Source organism: Danio aesculapii, chromosome 13 (assembly GCF_903798145.1).
Source record: "Danio aesculapii chromosome 13, fDanAes4.1, whole genome shotgun sequence".
NCBI lineage: Eukaryota > Metazoa > Chordata > Actinopteri > Cypriniformes > Danionidae > Danio > Danio aesculapii.
In genome coordinates, this window is record NC_079447.1 from 1,191,412 (window position 1) to 1,214,698 (window position 23,287).

General features: G+C 35.2%; 1 protein-coding gene across 1 annotated transcript in view; it reads left to right on the plus strand.

Moving 5' to 3' along the window:
- LOC130239655 (gamma-aminobutyric acid receptor subunit pi) overlaps positions 1 to 23,287 on the plus strand; it is a 111,988-nt gene that overhangs the window by 80,226 nt on the left and 8,475 nt on the right. Inside the window, exons 3-8 of the mRNA XM_056470941.1 lie at positions 1,082 to 1,194; positions 6,817 to 6,884; positions 8,393 to 8,610; positions 11,304 to 11,386; positions 19,998 to 20,135; positions 21,815 to 21,967. Of these exons, the coding sequence (XP_056326916.1) occupies positions 1,082 to 1,194; positions 6,817 to 6,884; positions 8,393 to 8,610; positions 11,304 to 11,386; positions 19,998 to 20,135; positions 21,815 to 21,967 (773 nt within the window). The remainder of the gene's footprint in view (positions 1 to 1,081; positions 1,195 to 6,816; positions 6,885 to 8,392; positions 8,611 to 11,303; positions 11,387 to 19,997; positions 20,136 to 21,814; positions 21,968 to 23,287) is intronic.

Sequence of the window (23,287 nt, forward strand, 5' to 3'; positions counted from 1 at the left end):
ATTAAGCTTGTTTAAGCAAACACTTAATTTTGAGGTGTTTATTTATTTTTCAGAAAACAAGACATCATTTCTTATGCTATTTCATGAGTCTAGTGTGTCTCTTGATTCAAGATTTTTTTAGATATTTGGATTGAAAACAGGACAACTCTACTAAGTTTTAATCTTTTTATTTTATTATAACAGCTCAGGGATGTTCAAGGACAACATGTTTGTGCATTTTCTTAAGATTATAGTTTTGTTTTTGAATAGTGTTGAAAATGAATGCTTTTCTTTTTTATCTTATTAATCTAAAAAAAATTGACAGATTAATCAATTATTAAAATAATCATTACTTGCAGCCCTAATCGTGACAAATAAATGAAGGATTAAATAACGTTAGAACATCTCATGCTTAATGTGTAGATGTGGCAAACTCCGTCCCTCCAGCTTTACAGTAAATGGCTTTAGTCATTTTCATAGGGGACTTTAACCCACTGGAAGTCTTTTATCCACTTTTCAAAAGTGTAAATAGTGGATTAACATTCACCTCATGATCATTAATCAGACGTGCCATTATCTGTAACTGTAGGTGGTTTCTAAAACTAAATCTGTCAGTGTTATTGTCATTCTCTCATATCCACACCTTTACATTTCCACGGCTGTAGCTCTCTGTCATCTGAAGGAAGGCATTGACTGAGTGATTGACAGCTGATATAAACCAATCTATGCATGTTCAGTTCTAGAGCAGTGGGCCAATCAGAAGGGTTTGAAGGTGGACCAAGCATTGCGGGATTTGTTTACTGCATTAAGTTGACCTGACGCCTTCCTGAGCGCTGCGTTTGGTGTATTTAGGTGCAAAGATGCATTCTGCGTAAAGGTCTCCTAAATACATGCAAATGCTCCCAGGTCACATAGATAATATTTAAGGCGCGTATGCAATTTCGAGCCGTTATAGAAATGTGGTATTTATAAAATGTGGAAAACTTGATCTGTTTTATTGAGTTTTTTGACATAGCCAGAGAAGCTGATATGGTTATAAACTCAAAGCTCTCTCTGTGTCTCTCCTTTTGTTGGTTCACGTTGTTCTGTTTTTCTTTCGCAGGTTTCTGGAAAACTCTCTGCTGAACGCTGAGGTCAAAGAGGGAGAGATTCTTCCTCCGACCATCCAGAAGCTGATGAAAGGATACAACAAATACCTGCGGCCCTTCTTTGACAGTGAGGAAATAATAATGTTTAAAACGTGTGTGTGCGTGTGTGTGTGTGTGTGTGTGTGTGTGTGTGTGTGTGTGTGTGTGTGTGTGTGTGTGTGTGTGTGTGTGTGAGACAGAGAGAGAATGGAGGCTGAACGCAGATTGATTGAGGCCTCATTATCCTACACTGTTCTAATGTGTGTAATTAATCATTTTAATTTAGAGTTTAGTTTCATATTTTATTTTCAAGATAACATTGTATAAGCGCTATACAAATAAAGGTGAATTGAATTGATTTTTTATGCTTTATTATTATACAAATAATATAAAAATAAATTCAGTTCAATTCATCTCTTTTTTCCTACAACGCTCTTGTAATGTAGATTGTGTCGCAGCAGCTGAACACAGAAGTTCTAGTAAACTGAATCTGTGTCAGTCCAGTGTTCAGAGTTGAAGTTCAGTTTAGTTCAGTTCAGTGTGGTTTTCACTGCTGAATGTCCAAACACTGAAGAGCAAATCCATCCATGCGCAGCTCCATGAGTCCCAAACCAAACGAGACCGTGGAAGAACAAGCTTCACCAATTGACCAAAGTGAAGGAAAAACCCTGGAGATAAACCAGACTCAGTTGAGAACGACCATTTCTCCTCTGGCCAAACTTGTGCAGAGCTGCAGTCTAGGCGCCGGAGGCTGGCGAGCACTGGACGTCCATCATGGAGAAGCTGCAGGTGTGAGTAGATCACTGGGTGATCAGGCTGGCCCACAGGATCAATTTTAGGAATCGGTCTCATGCTCTCCACTCCTCCATGACCACCACAGCAGCTGCTCAGGATAAAGCCTGGTCCAGGATTATGGAGACCTCTAGAAGTGCTCTATGGTTGGCATCATTTCTTCACAGGTCTTGGATCAATGGCGCAATTTCTAGAGAGCTCAGAGTGGAAATACAGAACAAAGAAAATAATTGGCGTAGCTGCTGTTCATAGTGTATTTAAACAAGAGATATTAAATATTGCCACACAGATGATGTAACTCTAGGAGCAGAGGAGCTTCAGTGTTAAAATGACAGACAAAAACACCGGAAGAAACACGCACACAAAAAGGGATCGCTGCGGTTTCTATGATTTGTGTATGGTTGCTTTGTTACTTTGCGGTTGGCTTGTCAGTGGTGCGGTATTTGCTAAATCACTATTGTTTTAATCAGAAAAGAAGATTATATCATTTTGTGTTTTTATTTTATTTATATTGGTGTTTTCCTCGCTGTATTGAAAATGGTCAAAATCATTCTCTCTCTATTGGAAATCTACATTTTCCTTGGTGTTGTATCAGTGTTGGAAATTCCAGTATCGTGACAACACTACTACAGAAAATACATGAACTAAACAGAAGGCTAAACCTGCAATGCAAGTGCAAGTATAATAAATATATTTTACCCTATTTTTAAAATTAAATATACATTTTTAGTTTGTCTATTGGTAAAGTTTGAACATTAGATATGTTGGCAGAAAACTGATTCCCGGAGAATGCATGAAATAATGTCTAAATCTACAATGCAGTGCAAGAAACATCAAATAAAAGCATCCGATTACTTTTAATCAGTATAATGAGACAAAATATCATTATCAATACCGTTTGCAGTTGATATGAAAGTGATGCACACAGGAGCATTAATATGCACGCCCCAAGATGTGTTTGATCACAATATTTTCCAGTGAGATTACAACAATGATTTTATTCTCCTTTTTAATTTATTTATCTTAGCTTATATTAAACGTACTCTGTATGTGGCACTTTTTGTTGAACTTTATATATTTTCTTAACACATATATATTGTGATATTTGCTGCTTTTGATTGTAATGCGGCACCAAACACACGTAGACTGCTGGGTATATCTGTTTAATGCTCATTTATGCGTTGTGTCATATCACTCAGCTCTTACTGTGAGAGCGAAGAGATGCTGATACACTTTATAGAACTCTTCTGAGGTTAATATTAATCCGTGGCCATGTTTTTACATACGCTAAAGCTTTAAAATACAACTCTAAATGCATCTCTTGGTCCCTTTTGTCGAGTAGAGTTATAATTTAGCCAATTTTTTTATCTTAAATATATATATTTTTTGATTTTCTGTTGGTAAAGTACGGAAATTAGATGTTGTCAGACAACTAATTCTCAGGAAATGCATGAACTAAAAAAAGTTTAAACCTACAGTTCAATGCAAGTGACATTAAATAAAAGTATCTGACTGCTTTTCATCTGTTTAATAAGACAAAATGTCATATTAATAAGGTTTGCTGTGCACACAGGAGCATTAATATGCACGCCCAAGGTTTCATTTCATTGGCCTCAATATTTCTTAGTGAGATTACAACAATCATTGTTTTGCCCTTTTTTTAAATTTGTTTATATTAAACTTAATATGTCTGTGAGACTGTTTTTTTTGTTAGTTTAAAGTGTATATGTTGTGATATTTGCTCCATATTTTGTAATGAGGCAACAAACACATGTAGACTGCTGAGAATAATTGTTTAATGCACATTTATGCATCGTGTCATATCACTCAGCTCTTATTGTGATTTTTATTGAGCGAAGAGATGCCAATACACTTTATAGAACTCTTCTGTTTATACAGAGGTTAAAATTAATTCACGACTGTGTTTTTATATTGGTTATACTCTAAATACATCACTTTTTATCCCTTTTTGTCACGTAGAAATAAGTATTTAGTTTGTCTATTGATAAAATATGTTGCCAGACAATTGATTCCTAGAGAATGCATGAACTAAAAGTCAAAATCTGCATTGCAATTTTCTTGAAATAAAAGCATCTGACTGCTTTTAATCTGCTTTAATGAGACAAAATGTCTTATTAATAGCATTTGCAGTTGGTATAAAGGCAGTGCAGCTCTGATGAAGGATCATTTGCATCTTTTCTTGCTCTCCGTCACTCTCGTAGTGTAATGTGTTTCTCACAGCTGCTTGTTCACAATAAATTGCCTTTCCACTCACATCTCTTGCAGTGCATTTGAGACCGACAAGTGTATGTGTGTGTCTGTGTGTGTTTGAAGTTTTCCTGGAGAATCCAAAGAGACAAATACTCCTATAACAGTGAACACTATTGGTTGATATGGCAGTTTCAGTGGTAAACAGCTGTGCCGTGATGCACACATATCAAAGTACAATAGACAACACATTAAAATCTGCTGCAAACATCAAACCGAGAGGAGGGATGCAAGATATCGAATAAAATGAGAATCAATCTTTTTCTTTCTTTTTTGTTTTGCACTGAATAAAGATCTTAATTTTCTCACGATTCTGTAGATGTAAAATAAAAGTTAATAAGATTAGGCTATTATTATTGTTATTTCTCAAAGGTGTGGTAAAAAAGATAATAATATTAGGCCTACAGCGGGGGAAATAAGTATTGAACACATTGTCATTGTTTTTCTGGGAATCTAGAGGAGCTGTTGAAATGGAATTAAAGCAGATTTTGGTAAAAACCCAAACAATACAAACATAAATAAAACAAAACAATAAAGTCTGAAAGATGAGCTGTGTGTAACAGTGTAATGACAGAAGGAGAAAGAGCTGAACTACTGAAGTGTGTTTAATACTTTATATAAAGTCTTGTTCGGTGCTGCAGATTAAAGACGCCTCTCATATGGAGAATGAAGCCTCATGCATTGCTCAGGTGGGAGTTTCTCAGACGAGACCCACAGAAGCATCAAGATTTGGACACTCTGTTGAAGTCTATCAAATCTGAGTTTTATTCTGTATTCTCTATCGGATTGAAGTCAGGTGATTGGTCGGGCCATTCTACAGCTTGATTTCTTTCTCTGAAAGCATCTGAGAGTCTCCTCTGCTGTGTTTTAGATCATTGTCTTGCTGAACTGTACCCCCTGGGTTCATCTTCATCCTCCTGCAAATGTAGATGTTGGACTGAAGCAGCTGATATTCATTTACTGAAGAACTACTGAGAGATTTCAGCTGCTGTCTGGGCTTTCACTGCCACAAATACACTTCCCTTCATGTGTTCAACAGTGTTTCTTTGCGTCGTTTTATTTGATTACGCATGACTTCATTTGTAAACTAATTAGTTTGTTTTCTTTGCATATGTGGATTTATCTGGTTGTTATCAACATCCGGGAAAGATTTCAAGTCAGCAGCACCTTTAGAAAGATGTGTATTGATAAAAATGCTGACGTGTTCAATACTTATGTCCTCTCTGTATGTGTAGGTCTACTGTTAAAATGTTACATTTTGGATAGACTTGGATTGATGGACTTGAATAGACTTTAAATTTGTCCTGGTTGTTATTGCACAGTAAAGTGATAACATCACAATACAACAATTCATAATAAAAGTTGAATTATTATGTTTGACACGTATGCTTGCAGAACTTTATTAGACCATTTGTTTTCACTGGTAAGATTTTTATTTTATTTTAATTTTAGTTTTTACCATTAGTAGTAATAATTTAGAAATGTATAAATAATTGGAAAATCAAATTCAATATTCAAGTTAACCTCTAATTATTATTTTTTAAATAAATCTTAATAACAAAATTCAATCATAATTAGAGTTTACATTTTCAGTTATAATCATTTGTTTTTAATTTTTTTCTTCTTTAATATTTTAAAGTAGTGTTAGCTTTAATATAACATAAGGAGTCCTTCATTTCATGCTGAACCCAATCCACAAGACTAAAAAAAGTTTAATAAATAAAATTATTAATTAATAAGACAAACTAAAAATTTTAGCAAATGTTGTGCTTAATATATTTATTAACATTAAGTATCAGTTGTGGCGATGCAGTGGCGGAGTAGGTAGTGCTGTTGCCTCACAGCAAGAAGGTCGCAAGAAGGTCGCTGGTTCGAGCCTCGGCTGGGTCAGTTGGGGTTTCTGTGTGGAGTTTGCATGTTCTCCCTGCATTCGCGTGGGTTTCCTCCGGGTGCTCCGGTTTCCCCACAGTCCAAACACATGCGGTACAGGGGAATTGGGTAGGCTGAATTGTCCGTAGTGTATGAGTGTGAATGAGAGGGTATGGGTGTTCTTGGTGATGGGTTGCAGCTGGAAGGACATCCGCTGCATAAAACAAGTGCTAGATAAGTTGGTGGTTCATTCCACTGTGGCGACCCCAGATTAATGAAGGGACTAAGCCGAAAAAAAATGAATGAATGAAGTATCAGTAGTCTTATAAAGCATTTATTAGTTCAACATTAACTAATGCACTATTAAAATCCAAAGTTGTGCTTGTCAACATTAGTTAATGCACAATAAGTGAACATGAATTAACATTATTTAACTCAAATAATATTAACTATCATTAACGAAGATGAAGAAATACCCCAATACATGTATTACTAATGGTTTGTTCGTGTTAGTGAACACATTAACTAATGGAGCATTATTTTGAAGTGTTACTGATGTGTGTGTGTGTTGTTCACCGCATGTTCACCCCGATCATCTTCACGCTCACTGGAGGATAGAAGAAATAAAACATATGTTTCCCACATAATGAGCAGCGCAGAGATTCGCTCGCAGGGTTTCCATCTTTACCAGCAATTCTCAGAATAATTATGTGTTGCTGAAATGTGCTTTATGTTGGTGTGTGTGTCTCTCTCTCTCTCTCTCTCTCTCTCTGTCCTTCAGATGGTCCGGTTACAGTGGGCATGAGTTTAGACATCGCCAGTATTGACACCATTTCTGAGATCAACATGGTGAGAAAAACACACACACTGTATCTGTGAAATGAAATGAAAGTATTTTCTGGTTATATTTATGTGAATGATAACTTGAACAGTGTGTTTCGGTGAGTGTTATTAAGTTTGTTATTGTTCTTACTTGTGCTTGGATCAAATTCTTATCCTCAAGTTGTCTTCTTGACCTTTGGTACTTCATTATCTTTTATGTCTTTTATAGTCATTAATACTAGTAATAATGCACTGCTAATATAATAATAATATTAATATTATTAGTTTAATATACTGCCACTACGACTACTGCTAATAATAACACAGATATAACAAAATTATGACAAATATTTATCAATAATAATATTGTTGTTAGTGTAGTAGTAGTAATAGTGTTATAATAATATAAATGCATGTTGTTGTTATTATTATTATTATTTTAAATACTTGTAAAATAAAATTAATTTATCGTATTTATTAACCTGTAATTCTTTGGATGACAAATGTATTTTTATATTTAGTAATGTATATTATTATTATTGGGCGACGCCGTGATGCAGTAGGTAGTGCTGTCGCCTCACAGCAAGAAGGTCGCTGGTTTGAGCCTCGGCTAGGTCAGTTGGTGTTTCTGTGTGGTGTTTGCATGTTCTCCCTGTGTTTGTGTGCGTTTCCTCCGGGTGTTCCGGTTTCCCCCACAGTCCAAACACATGTGGTTAATGTGAATTGGGGAAGCTAAAATTGTCCCTAGTGTATGTGTGTGAATCAGAGTGTATTGGTGCTTCCCAGTGATGGGTTGCAGCTGGAAGGGCATCCACTGCGTAAAACATGTGCTTGATGAGTTGGTGGTTCATTCTGCTGTGGCGACCCCAGATTAATAAAGGGACTAAGCCGAAAAGAAAATGAATGAATGAATTATTATTATTTTTATTATTATTATTATTTTTGTTATTATTATAAGTTTATATTTTCAGGCTGTTACTGCTAATAATACAGATAAAATATAAAGTGACAAGTTAATAAAAATATTCATTAATAATTGTAATATTATTTTTTGTTGTTGTCGTCATTACTATTACTGTTAGTAATCGTAGTAGTCTGATTTTTAAATTATAAAAATGTAGATATTTAATGTGGTTAATAGTAATACTTCAAAATAAAACTGTAATAATAATAATAATGATAATAATAAATATTCTTCTCGTTGGTGTTGTAATATTAATATTACGTTTATAATAATAATAATTATTAGTAGTAGTAGTATTAATATTTTTAAATATTGTATTTTATTATTATTATTATATTAATAATTAGAACACACATATATTAATAATAATTGTTGTTCACTAATACTAAAATATTTAGTCTTTGAAAAACCAATAAAAATTAATATTTTAAATATTTCAGAATTATTATTATTAATATTATTATTATTATTATTTATTTATTTATTATTATTTATTTATTTATTTTTTCCTGATAATGCTTAAAGTTTAGTTAGCATTGTGATCTGCTGTGTCCTCCATCTGTTTCTGCAGGATTACACAGCCACTATATTCCTGCGTCAGCGCTGGACTGATGAGCGGCTGCTGTTTGAGGGCAATAAGAGTCTGAGTCTGGACGGCCGGCTGGTGGAGCTGCTGTGGGTCCCCGACACCTTCATTGTGGACTCCAAGAAGTCCTTCCTGCACGACATCACAGTGGAGAACCGGCTGATCCGCATCTTTCCCAATGGGACGGTCCTGTACGCGCTCCGGTGAGACTCCGCCTCTATTTTAATGTTATTTATTTAGTTATTCATGTATTTTTAATAATTATTTTATTCGTTTTTTTATTTATTTTTTATTTTTTATTTTTTATTTATCTATTTTGTTATCCCAACCTCAGGTGGGACATTTTTAGTCACTTTTTTTTGTATTTATTTTACATTTTAATTGTATTTTTTAACAAATAACTATGCTTATATATAACAGCTTTAAGGGTTAAAAGCTGTTAGTTAATAGTTAAAGTCATTAGCCTTACTGCCTAATGACTACAGCCCCATTGACACCCTCTGCCAGTGCATTGATGAAATGAACAATTGGATGTGCCAAAACTTTCCTTAGTTAAACAAAGAGAAAACTGAAGTCATTGTGTTTGGGAACAGAGAAGAGCTTCTCAAGGTGAATGCGTATCTTGGCACTAGAGATGAGCTTCTCAAGGTGAATGCGTACCTTGGCACTAGGGGTCAAACAACAGAAAATAAGGTCAAGAATCTTGGTGTGACTCTGGAGTCAGATCTGAGTTTCAATAGTCATGTCAAAGCAGTCAGTAAATCAGCATACTATTATCTCAAAAACACTGCAGGAATTAAACCTAGTTCACACTACATGACTTTAAACATCGGCAGATCTCTGTGCTGTTCACAATACATGACTTGATTTTGTGTCTTAATCGCTGTGGTGTTCATATTACATGATACTATGTAAATGATCCACAAGAGGGGGGTGACACACTACAAGATCTGACAACAACTCGTTCCCCAACAGCTCAGTCCAGCTACCAAACCACAGCCAGTGAAATTGAGGGAGGAGTCTTCAGAAAAAGCTGAACACTATTGGCTGCTTTTGTGCTGATGACATCAGTGACAGAGTTTCAAGCTTTCAAGGGAGCATTTAAAAACATGGTCAATCAGCTGATGCATCAGCGGATCAATCGCTCATCTGCAAGGCTCGAGTGGAGAGATACACAAGAGAGTTTTGAATTTTTGTAATTTAATAACTCTTTAAAATAAAACTAACATATCTGTAACACCCTGACGTTTCCTGAATATCTGTGTGTTTCTTTCTAACATTGTTATTTTTAAATTAAAGAACAGTAAAGAGCTGAGTATTTCTACCTTTAATTACTATATTGGTCAACATGACTGCATGCTTGTCTGCTACTTTTCGCTGTGACTTTAAATATGTGTGCATTTTTTTGCCCAGCAACTTCCTGCTAACATAAACACAACTTCCTGATAGCAAAAACATACATTTACTTCAGATATATCTTTCTAAACAGCATATCCTGTGCAGGGAAATAGCTCCTGTTTGAAAGTGAAAATGAAAGCGAGGACCAGACCTTTGTGTCTTCTAGTATCTTAACTACATATTTATAGGCTGTATTACCAAAATAGATCATATTTTCAGGGTAATGGTGTCTTCAGATATGATGACAGACATTCAGAGCTTAATTTTCTCAATAGAAGCTTGTAAATATGTAAATATGACGTGACAACATGACGCTTTATATGAGAACGCTCAGAATGAGCAGTATGGTGATTCTAATAGTTACAGAATGCTAGTTCCCCTGTTAATATAGCCTACTCTCATGTCCGTGTTAACGCAGAATGAAGCGAGTGCATCGATTTCCGTTCTGGTCAATCACAGATGTTTCTGTAAGGTTCCTGAGCACACGGCCATTCAGCTCATGCTGTTGTCTGCAAGGTGTCGGTAAAGCTTCAGCAAACCTCTTTGATGCGTTGTTCAGTAGTTTACAGCCTATTAACTTCCAAATCGGGCTCAAATCGGGCTTAAAATCATGTAGTGTGAACTAGGCTTTAGATGCTTTGCTTCCAGTGAGGACTTGGAGAAACTAGTTCATGCTTTTATCAGCAGCAGGGTGGATTACTGTCACGGCCTCCTCACTGGCCTCCTAAAAAAGACAGTCAGACAGTGGCAGCTCTTCCAGAACGCTGCGGCCAGGATTCTGACCAGAACCAGGAAATCAGAGCACATCACACCTGTCCTCAGGTCTTTACACTGGCTCCCAGTTACATTCAGAATAGATTTTAAAGTATTATTACTGCTCTATAAATCACTAAATGGCCTAGGACCTCAATACATTACAGATATGCTCACTGAATACAAACCTAACAGAGAATCCTGAATCCAACCTGATAGAGCTCAAGAGGTACTGCAAAGAGGAATGGGCCAAAATTCCTAAAGACAGGTGAGCCAAGCTTGTGGCATCATATTCAGAAAGACTTGAGGCTGTAATCACTGTCAAAGGTGCATCAACAGAGTATTGAGCAAAGGCTGTGAATACTGATATACATGTGATTTCTCTGATCTTTTATTTTTCAGGTCTTTTTTCACATTGTCATTATGGGGGATTGTGTGTAGAATGTTGAGGAAATAAATGAAGTTAATCCATTTTAGAATAAACCTGGAACATAAAAACGTGGAAAAGTGTAGCGTTATTAATGCTTTCCGCATGCACTGTACATAAAACATATGTACATTTGGTATTTTCTGAATTAAGAAAGTGCAGTGACAACGTATTGGTTAGCATAAGTCTTAAAATATTATATGCTGCGTTAATTCTAAAGTTATTAATCCCGTCATGTGCTGTTTCCCACTTAAATATCAGCAACCATACGATAATGTTCATGAAGCCCAATCTAAGAGGTGTTTATGTTCTCTGCAGGATCACCACCACTGTGGCCTGTAACATGGATCTGACCAAATATCCCATGGACAAACAGACCTGCACTTTACAACTGGAGAGCTGTAAGAAGAAAACATTTCATACATTTCCATCTTTTCCCTCCCTCAAGTGTTGCTCTGGCAACAGCCTGACGTATTTGGAGCCCTTGTTTGTGACATCTGTACTAGAACTGCACAGTGTCTCATATTCAAAGCATTTCATATTTTATAAGAACATGCTGCGGTTACACACACACACACACACACACACACACACACACACACACACACACACACACACACACACACACACACACACACACACACACACCAAATTATGCCTCTATGCTTTCGGTGCAGCGCACATTTCAGTCACACTTTATTTTAATGTACAGTTCACACTATTAACAACAATTAACTAAGACTTTTAGCTAGGTAAACTACTAATTAATCTTTTCTTTACATTAGTAACCTAATTAATAAAATGTTTAAAAAAATTATTAATTATTATTAGTTAACTGTTTATTAATTAATCTGTGAAGGTTAACTTATTCAAATCCATCTTTTTACATTAATTTAATTAGTTAAATGTTTACTAATTAGTCTGTGTTAATGTTAATTTGTATTTTAATTCATTTCCTTACATCAATAACCTAATTAGTTACTGTTTATTAATTAATCTGTTAATGTTAACTTATTCTAGTGCATCTTTTTACATCAATAACCTAATTAGTTAACTGTTTATTAATTAATCTGTTAATGTGTGCATCTTTTTACATCAATAACCTAATTAGTTAACTGTTTATTAGTTAATCTATTAATGTTAACTTATTCTAGTGCATCTTTTTACATTAATAACCCAGTTAGTTAACTGTTAATTAATTAATCTGTTAATGTTAACTTATTCTAGTGCATCTTTTTACATCAATAACCTAATTAGTTAACGGTTTATTAATTAATCTATTAATGTTAACTTATTCTAGTGCATCTTTTTACATTAATAACCTAATTAGTTAACTGTTTATTAATTAATCTATTAATGTTAACTTATTCTAGTGCATCTTTTTACATTAATAACCTAATTAGTTAACTGTTTATTAGTTAATCTATTAATGTTAACTTATTCTAGTGCATCTTTTTACATTAATAACCCAGTTAGTTAACTGTTAATTAATTAATCTGTTAATGTTAACTTATTCTAGTGCATCTTTTTACATCAATAACCTAATTAGTTAACTGTTTATTAGTTAATCTATTAATGTTAACTTATTCTAGTGCATCTTTTTACATTAATAACCCAGTTAGTTAACTGTTAATTAATTAATCTGTTAATGTTAACTTATTCTAGTGCATCTTTTTACATCAATAACCTAATTAGTTAACGGTTTATTAATTAATCTATTAATGTTAACTTATTCTAGTGCATCTTTTTACATTAATAACCTAATTAGTTAACGGTTTATTAATTAATCTATTAATGTTAACTTATTCTAGTGCATCTTTTTACATTAATAACCTAATTAGTTAACTGTTTATTAATTAATCTATTAATGTTAACTTATTCTAGTGCATCTTTTTACATTAATAACCTAATTAGTTAACTGTTTATTAATTCATTTGAGTTAACTTATTCTAGTGCATCTTTTTATCAAGATAACCTAATTAGTTATGGTGCTCTATTTTTGTAAATATTCAAGGGTCATTTGATTATTATCAGTTTTATACCGCCTGTATATTGTTACACTATACTGCTGGTGATATGATCATTTTGCTAATATTTGATGAAAATTGTCTCATTTATTAGGTTTTCCTCATGTGTATTCAGATTTGTATATAAACTACATTAGTAATGTCAAGCTGGTTGTTCAGCGCTGGGTTTAACTTTGCGCTGCTCTAGCCAATAGCGGAACAGCAGCTGCTGGGGAGGTTGGGCTAAAGATAGTACGACCCCATCTGATTGGTCAAGTGCAGGTAAACATTCAATGCATCAAATAAATGTAATGTATCACACATCAGTGATGCATATAAGGCACACACTAATATCACGATGAGGAGAATTTAGCGTTATACTGTGCAGCCCTAAATCACGTGTGACAGCTGCTAGATTTGGGTCAGAGCTGATTGGCTGTCGATCGGGCCCATATAAAGCTGCTTTAGTTCTTGCTGATTTGCGGTTCCTCTTGATCTGTGGCCTGTCTGCTGTTTTCTGATCTGCTCCTTCTTCTTCTGCTGCCTGTGAGTTTTGGATGTGGATCTTCCAGGTCTACTGCTCGAGCTTATATAAGAGCTGTAAAGAGTAGGAGGAAGATCTGAAGTCTGTCTCACAATCTAGAGTTTTTCTCTAATGAAACCGTAAACGTAGCTCTCGGGCCGCTCATGACTGAATTTCAGGAGCTGTCTGGGTCATTTCACACTCCAAAAATCTAATAAGATATATTTTTTATGCATTTTGTATGCACAGACCTAGTTTCTGTTTTTTGTTAATTGTAAAAAGATTTTTTGACTTTGTTTACAGTCTATATTTTACGGTCTTGCAGTTATGCTGATTATTTATTTTTTATTCTTTGCAATTTGACATGCTTTTGTCTACAGCGTATTGTGTTCTGCGTCCTGGTAATATCCGTGACGTCACCCATAGGTTTTTGAAGAATGCAAAAGAAGCTACAAGTAGGCGTGGCCAACCACCGCCATTTTGTCTGCATGTCATCGCCTCGTGCTGGGGATACCAAACAAGGGCAAAGAGGCGGAGTGTGAGCGGAGCTACAGACGCCTGCTAGCATTTTGCTTAGACGGGCTTTCCTATGGGAGAAACGCTGAATCCTTTATTACCTGCGACTCGTTTATGTTCTGACCACATGTGATTGGTTGTGTACTATATCAATAAAGTGTTTAGACTTTTAAAAACACTGCTGTAACATATTGAGCCACTAAACATTGTTCTTATGACGTTTTTCTACAGGAGGAAAACCTGAATTGCTTCAAAACACTTCAGATATAGTGTGTGTTAGTAAATGCAAGACTATTGATGAGATCCAGGCATAACACTGTATGATAACGCTTCAGATGACTGATCTAGAGCCTACAGCTAATCAATCTGTCATATTCTGGAGTGCTTTATGGGTCTAAAGAACATTATAAATGATAAATGATCTTAAATAATACAAATACATTGATAGAGATGGTGTATAAGTATATAATTTCACTCACCTGGGAAATGGAGGCCATGTGAATGATTTGTGAGCACAATAAGTGCACACAACATGATGATTGTAAGAAATAAGTCCAAAAGGCAATGGACTGTGTAAAGCCACATAAAAAAAAACATGATGTATATGCCGAGTTCAGCAGCTAATCAGCCGGAATCAGCTGAGGTGAAGTGACGGCGACCAGCGAGACCTACCTGTCACTCAAGTGGCCACACCCTTAATTATGCAGATTTAATATAACTTAATATAAACAAAACAGATGAGTAGGCTCACATGGAATCTGCGCTCGCAGAAATATGCAGATTTCCACAGATTTTTTTGTCCCATAATTGAGTCTATTAGTTTAGTTGTGTAAATGTGTGTACATTTATATTTATTCAGTTTTTAAATTAATTCACTGATAATATTGACTAATATGAAAATGTTCATTTGATTTATTTACCATACAGTAGTCTTTTAGTAGATATACTATGATAGACTTGTTTTGTTTCCCAAATAAGCGGATCCAGATAGATTTGCATTGTAAACATTCAATAAAAATAAAAAAAGCTATTATTTTTTATTTCATATATTCAATTTCTGGTTATGGTACTTACAAAATAAATCCGCAGTTTTCTTTTACAAAATTCTCTGCAGAAATAGCGAAAAATGTCTGCAGGTTCTGTCTGGTCTTACAGATGAGTTATAAAGAATTCCCCCCTTCACAGTTGTCATGAAGAGTAATATTAGCTATATGAACCAAAATGGTTCTTTGTACCAGTCTGTAAACACCTTTTTGTCTGCTGTAAAGTCTGCCGTTTAAACATTGGGCTCAGTAGAAATCTGCTCTATTTTAGTTACTTCCGTATTTGCTTCACGAGAGAGAGCGGGAGGTTGCCTCTTGGTCCTAATTAGTGCATAGTGTTCTGCGTCCTGATTGGCTGTAGACGTCTGTCAATCAATCTCCTCCGTGCTGTTTCTCCTGTACAGTACAGAATGCGTTCAGCTTGCCAAATTGACTTAAATCTTCAATCACTAGCAGTGTGACTCTGAAGTGCTGGACTGTATGTTTGCAAGTTTTCTCCTAACAATGTCAACGACACGTTCTGCACTGTCAAATGGACCTGCTGTAGCACCCAAAAGGCAGTGGTAGACGTTAACCATGCTCAACTTAATCAATGCTCAGTTGGTACTAATGAGCTCAAAGTGTGCCAAGAAAATCTCCCCCACACCATTACACCACCACCACCTGCCTGAACCACTGATACAAGGCAGGATGGATCCATGCTTTCATGTTGTTGATGTCAAATTGTGAGCCGAGCATCCGAATGTGGCAGCAGAAATGGAGACTCATCAGACCAGGCAACGTTTCTCCAATCTTCTATTGTCCAGTTTTGGTGAGCCTGTGTGAATTGTAGCCTCAGTTTCCTGTTCTTAGCTGACAGGAGCGGCACCCGGTGTGCTCTTCTGCTGCTGTAGCCCATCCGCCTCAAGGTTGGACGTGTTGTGTGTTCACAGATGCTCTTCTGCAGACCTCGGTTGTAACGAGTGCTTATTTGAGTTACTGTTGCCTTTCTATCAGCTGGAACCAGTCTGGCCATTCTCCTCTGACCTCTGGCATCAACAAGGCATTTGCGCCCACAGAACTGCCGCTCACTGGATATTTCCTCTTTGTCGGACCATTCTCTGTAAACCCTAGAGATGGTTGTATGTGAAAATCCCAGTAGATCAGCAGTTTCTGAAATACTCAGAGCAGCCCATCTGGCACCAACAACCATGCCACGTTCAAAGTCCCTTAAATCCCCTTTCTTCCCCATTCTGATGCTCGCTTTCAACTGCAGCAGATCGTCTTGACCATGTCTACATGCCTAAATGCATTGAGCTGCTGTCATGTGATTGGCTGATTAGACATTTGTGTTAACGAGCAGTTAGACAGGTGTACCTAATAAAGTGGCCGCTGAGTTTATATTTGGTTGTAACTTGAATGCAGTAGTGTGCACCCTTTGTAAACCAGCATATAAACTTGAATTGAATATTCTTCCAGAGGTTGTTTATTCGTCACGTTTAAAGATGGCAAATAGATTAATTTTGAGCATCAGATCATGTGAAGCGAGCATGCATGATGATGATGATGATGATGCAGCCATTCTTACGCAATCTCTCGTCCTCCAGGGAGTTTTATTTCTGGAAATGTACAGTATTGGACCTGATATCAATGCTCAGATGCATTGAAGCAGGGAGATGATGAAAGTCTCGCTGTCTTTGTGCCAGATTGGAGCCGTGTTGGATTGAGATGTTCAAAGAGGCTTTGTTTCAAATGGAGGTTTTTAATAGTGCTTCATATGCTAGATGATATTCAAGTGTGTGTTTCTTATCATGCAGTACGGCTCTTTCTCTCTCTCACACACACACACACACACACACACACACACACACACACACACACTGATGATGTTCTCACAGTGCAGCATTATTGCATGGTTTAATTAACGGGTAATTATATGCAGTTAAATGCAGTAAAATGTTTCCCAAGCGCTGTTTAACATGGGTTTTGTTCAACACATTATTAATCATAATAGTTTTAATATCTCATTTCTAATAACTCATTTCTTTTCTCTTTTCCATGATGACAGTGAATAATATTGAACTAGATATTTGCCAATACTCTAGTATTCAGCTTAAAGGGGTCTCCAGTTTCTCCAGTGGAAACAATATTATAGGAAATACTGTATAAAGATTTTCATATTTTATTTAACATTACTTGGGAAATATTTCAAAGACTAAAATTTGCAGAGGAGAGCTAATCATTTTGCCTTAAAGTATAAATGTGTATATTATTTTACTTAAGCTTTATTTTATTTATTCATGTATGTATTTACTTATTTATTTACTTAACTTATGTAATTTAATTAGTAATTTATTATCAGCATAATTTATTTCCTTATTTAATTACTTATTTACTTATTATTTTATTTTATTTATGTATTACTTGATCTACTTGCTAATTTACTTATTTATTTAATTTAATTACTTCTTTATTAACATTATTTACTTTATTTCCTTATTTATTTATTACTTTATTTACTCATTTATTTTATTTAATTACTTATCTACTTTATTTACTTATTACTTTTTTTTGCTTATTTATTTTTTTGCTTATGTGTTTGTTTATTTATTTATTAATTAACCTTTTTAATTTAATTATTTACTAATTTATTAACATTTATTTAGATTTACTTTATTCCCTTGTTTAATTACTTATTTATTATTTATTGCTTAATGTATTTACTTATTATTGCTTAAGGTATTTACTTATTTACTTTATTTACTTGCTTATTTATATAAAGCGCTATATAAATAAAATATACATTTAAAGACAATAACAATCAACAAATTTTGGTTATTTTTTAAGCCTTTTTTGTTACAGACTTATACTCTATTTCAGGAAACAAAACATAAGAGTGGAAGATATACATTGTGTGTGTGTGTGTGTGTGCGTGCGTGCGTGCGTGTGTGTGTGTGTGTGTCTCCTCAGGGAGTCTCAGTGAACACATGGAAACACACATTAATAACAATTACGTGGATCCAGTGTAACAGATCTCACAGACACACACGATCTGATGAAGGAATAAACTTACTGTAACACAACGCCACCATGAGGACATGTGCTGATATTACACCCTGCTTAAATTATGACAATGACAATTTTATCCGAAACTGTAATGTGTCTGAACAACATTTGAGTATTTTACTGATTATAGCATTGGCCTGATGTATAATTTGACATATGATTGTGTATATATATTTATAATTCAACAAATTCACTACCCCATGTTTCGTGGGCAGATACTTTGATTAAGCAAGTATGTTATAAATTGATCAGAAGATACAGAAAATACTTCTTTAATGTTTCTATTTCTAAATAATAATAATAATAAAAATGCTGTTTTTACACTCTTTTAATCGAATAATTCTGATGATTGCATTGATATTTGTAATTAATTTTGTTAAATGTCTTTACTTGACAAGTTTGATCAATTTAATGCATTATTGATTAATCTAAATATTTTTTATTCACTTTAAAAAAAATAAAAATCTGTACAAATGCAAAAATATAATGTTATTTTTCCACAGAAATAAGCTCTAATATATATATACACTGGGAATAATAAAGTGTTCTTGATCATCAAATCATCATAGTATAATCATTGAATTATCATTGAATATTAATCACTGACAATTTACAATTAGCAATATATTCATGTAGTTTAATTTTTGACTGTATAATATTTTGTGTATTTTATCAAATAAATGCAACCACAAAAATTGCAGTTATAAATCTTACTAACCTGTTTTTTTATTATTATTATTAGTATTTTTAACCCAATTTATTTAGTTTTGTGGTTGGATTTTGATTGTGTGTGCTTTTTTGTTGTCTTTTTGGTTTTGGGTTTGTTTCTTTCCAACTTATTTTCAGTTTTTTTTATTTTATTTATTATTATTCTTAAATAAATAATAATTATTCTTAAATATTATTATTATTATTATTATTTCATTTTGTTTTGTTTTTTCTTTTCTTTTTTTTAATTTTTTAAATGGATTTCATTATGATGAACTTCTGCTTTTCTCTTCTCTGGGTTTCTGAGTTCAGTTCATGATAACCTGAGGATGAAGATCTGGTCTCATCTTCACAAAACATTTCATCTGAGCACTTTAGCTGATGTCTTAAATAGTTTTCAACTAAGAATTTTAGGGGAGGTATTATGCAAAAATGACTTTTATAAGGGGTTTAAACAGTTGTGTGTCAGCAGTGTGTGAATATAACCAGCCTCTAATGGTCAACATGAAAACAGTCTGCAGAAGCACTCTGATTGACATTCTCCCTTTCTATGATGTCATCAGAGGGGGAAAGCCCCGCCCACTAGTGCCCATCTCTCCATCTCATTAGCATAAACAGCAGCCCTGAGTGAGAAGCAGCCGTCTGTCCATTATCCATTAGAGTGTTTGAGCTGCTGAAGATAATGTCAGCATAGACTAAAAGGATTATAGATGTGGAGTTTTAGATGAACAGCGACAGGAGCGACATAGACTGACAGAAGCATCAAGCACACACTCACACTGAAGCACACATGCACACACTGCTGTTTTACATCTGTCACTGATGCACAGGCATCTGTAGCTCCACCCTCTTCTGAAAAGCACAATCTCATTTGAATTTAAAGCGACAGTCACCAAAACACCACAATTAGGATCAAAGCCTAAAAGGGTCCGATTTGGAGAGTTAAAAATATTGTGTGTGCTATTCTCAGCTCAAACTCCAACTCACACACTCTAGAGACAGCAGAGACGGATTTTACATCATGTAAAAAGGAGTATAATAGGTCTCCTTTGAATTATGATGAAAGGATGTCTCCTTTTTGACCTAGTTCTAATGAATATGACTAGACATATTTGACTTATTTGCAGTGATCTAGTTTGTGCAAATATCTGTCCTGTTTGTTTGTTGACAGGGGGTTATAATGTCAATGACGTGATGTTTTACTGGGCACGCGGGAATGAATCTGTGAGCGGTTTGGACACACTGAGACTCGCCCAGTACACCGTAGAGGATCATTACACATCTGCATCTGAAGCAGTGTATGAGACAGGTACGCACACACACACACACACACACACACACACACACACACACATTAATGTGCTTGTTACAACTTTAAAGTTTAGCTCTAGGGGTTAAAGAGGTAACATTTTGATGTGACTCGATTAGTAGAGAGTCGGTGGCAAAAATGCAAACCGACAACCAGGGCCGTAGTTAGACATAAAGCTCTACTGGGGCACGTCCCCCCTCAAAAAAAAAAAATAATAAAATAAAATAATAATTTAAAAAATATATATATATATATATGCACAAAAATATATATTATAAATAAATAAAAGTATTACTGGAGTTCGATATCATTCAAACTGAAATTTTAAAAACGCTAACATATGAGCTCTGTTCAGCTCGTTCTTAAACAGCGCTGATTGGCCACTGTGTTCACATGCTCAACAGAAATGACTGTGATTGGCCGTGAAGGTCATCAGTTAGCCGAACTCATCTTTGTTTACTGAGTGTAACCACAGATAGGGACACTGGAGCATTCTAAAGTCATGTCTACGAGCGATCCGCTGATGAATCACTGGATTTAAAACCCTCCAGTGTCCCTGTATCTGTGTTTACACTCAGTAAACAGTGGTGAGTTCGGTGAACTGATGACCTTCACAGTTAATCACAGCACTCAAATGATAGCGGGAAATGGGATGTTTTCAAAATTTCAATATTGATTGGTACCGAATTCCAGCATCGTGACAACACCATTAGTGATGCACCTTTATATCAGACACACAAGTTAGCGGACGATTTGGGTAGATATTTTTATTACACCAATAATCACATCTAAAATATCAGTTTAGACTTGTTTTAATCTTCTGGGTTACTGTTTATGTGAATGATTTAATATTGAATTATGAACGTGTTTATTGTTGGTAGCTGTATCTGAATTGGCCATGAGAAGGACTTAATTATCGGTTATCTCTAACTTTTATCATCAGAAATGGCTACCACCAATTGGGTTAAAGTGTCTAATGCCGAGTTCAGACTGCATAATTTTAGTTATGGTATCTAGTGTGGGTATCTGCAGGCCAGCGGGAGGATGAGGGAGAAGTTAAGGGATTCTTCTCACTCTGTTTGGACCCAAGAAATGGAGGAAAAACTGGTGTAAATTTGGCAGGAGCACCCCTGTCTGTACTAAGTGTCATCTCAGCAATGCCACAACCAGGTCACAAAAGAAAAATACTGAGGAGAAATTGATAATTCCCTTCAAAAGCAGGTGTGCAAAATAAGTCCATTTTCTACCCCACTGAAGGCTTCTTTCTTATTATGTAGTTAATAACAAAATATATTCTGCGAGACCTTGTGTTGTTTCCATGTCACTTCTCGCGTGTGTTTGGTTGTGAGATGTAGTTTGGACAAAGTTTTTGGCGATTCTTCCTATTTTACAGTCATGCAGTGACGAACCCCCTGTTGCCAATCCATCCTACAGTGTAAACACAGCACAGACGGAACGCTAGCCCAGATAGTCATGCAGTATGAAAACATCCGTGACACGACTACTTTGAAAATCCAGCAGTCTGAACTTGGCATTAGTCAAAGTATCTGATCAATCCTCTCCTTTCTTTATCATAATATTAAAGTAGTGATGTAGAAACCACTCTAATAACCTCTCAACCTGTGATTTATTGATGGACAAGCAGCATTAATGGTTTATTTCACTGATTTTCTGGCCAGGAAATTATCCCAAGCTGATCTTTCACTTCGAGCTGAAGCGCAGCATCCTCTACTTCATCCTGGAAACATACGTGCCCTCCAGCCTGCTGGTGGTTCTGTCCTGGGTCTCTTTCTGGATCAGCCAATCATCTGTTCCCGCTCGCATCTGCATAGGTACAGTTTCATTCGCAAACACACAGACACAACAGAGAGCACATTCACAACCACACTGCAACATCATCATAGCAACTATCTCTAACACCCTACAACCAAAATATTGTACTATCAAAACAACTGTTACCTTAGCAACCACATAGCAACTATCCTGACCATCCTATAGCCAATGTTGTGTAAAAAAAATTCTAGCAATTATTAACTTGACAACGCAAGTGTGCCACTCGCCTCCTTTTGAGTGACATTCATAAACAAGTCATAAACTCCGCCTCCTCCATGTTAATGACTGAGACTTGAGCACAAATAATAAAAATTAATTACACTTGCAAATAAAATGTCCCAAAAGATGGTTGTGGTCAATTAAGTACCCTTATAGTTGCAGATCTTCATTTCTGGAGCCAGAATGTTTTTATCCAGTAATTTAATGCTATTAAAAGGGGCGTGTCATCATGATTGACAGTTGTGATTGACAGCTTCTCTAATCTGACCGGCGGAGCTTCAGGAGGAGATTGAAATGTTATTATTCGATTTCTGTGTTATTTTACTGTGATAAAATGAGTTCTTCAGCAGTAAACTTTACTTTCTGACCTGCAGGATCTGATGCATCACTGTTTATTCAGTTACAGGGCGTCTTAAAAAGTATGAAAAATGGATAAATCTATGTAGAGAAATTTAAGGCCCTTAAAAAGCATTAAAAAGTCTTAAATGCTATTTTGCAAGTGATTAAATTTGATATGATTTTTAATTATGCAATGTCTGGTTGTATGCTAAAGTTTGCCTGAATTAAATCTGCAAATATCAGGATGCTGTGTAGTTTCTGAAATCAATAATATCCTGCCACATTTGACATCACGCTGCTTTGTTTACTGCGCCAACCTGCTGAATTCGCTAGATCTAATATATCTTTTTATTCAGTACATGAATAAAGTTTTAGTTTTGGATTAATTTACATTAATATTTAGTAAATATACCGTACGTTAAAATCTCGCCAGTGTTTCCGGTTGAAAAGTGGTGATGAGGTCTTAAAATGGATGGAAAGGGTCTTAAAAAAGGTCTTAAAAGGTATTGAGTTTCACTCTCTGATTCCTGTATGTACTCTGGGTTAAATGTGGGCTTTTGTTGGCTGATACACACTGAACGTTCTCATGTTCAGGGAAAACAGGGATCGTTATCCAGCAGTAATTCTCTTTATAGATCTGAAATAATAATTAGTAAGACAAAACTAATGTAAGCTGATCTCCACATCGGTCTCCTGTAATGTTATTTGAACTTGATTTACAGGATATCTCTGACATTTCGGCATGTTGTTGAGTTAATCTA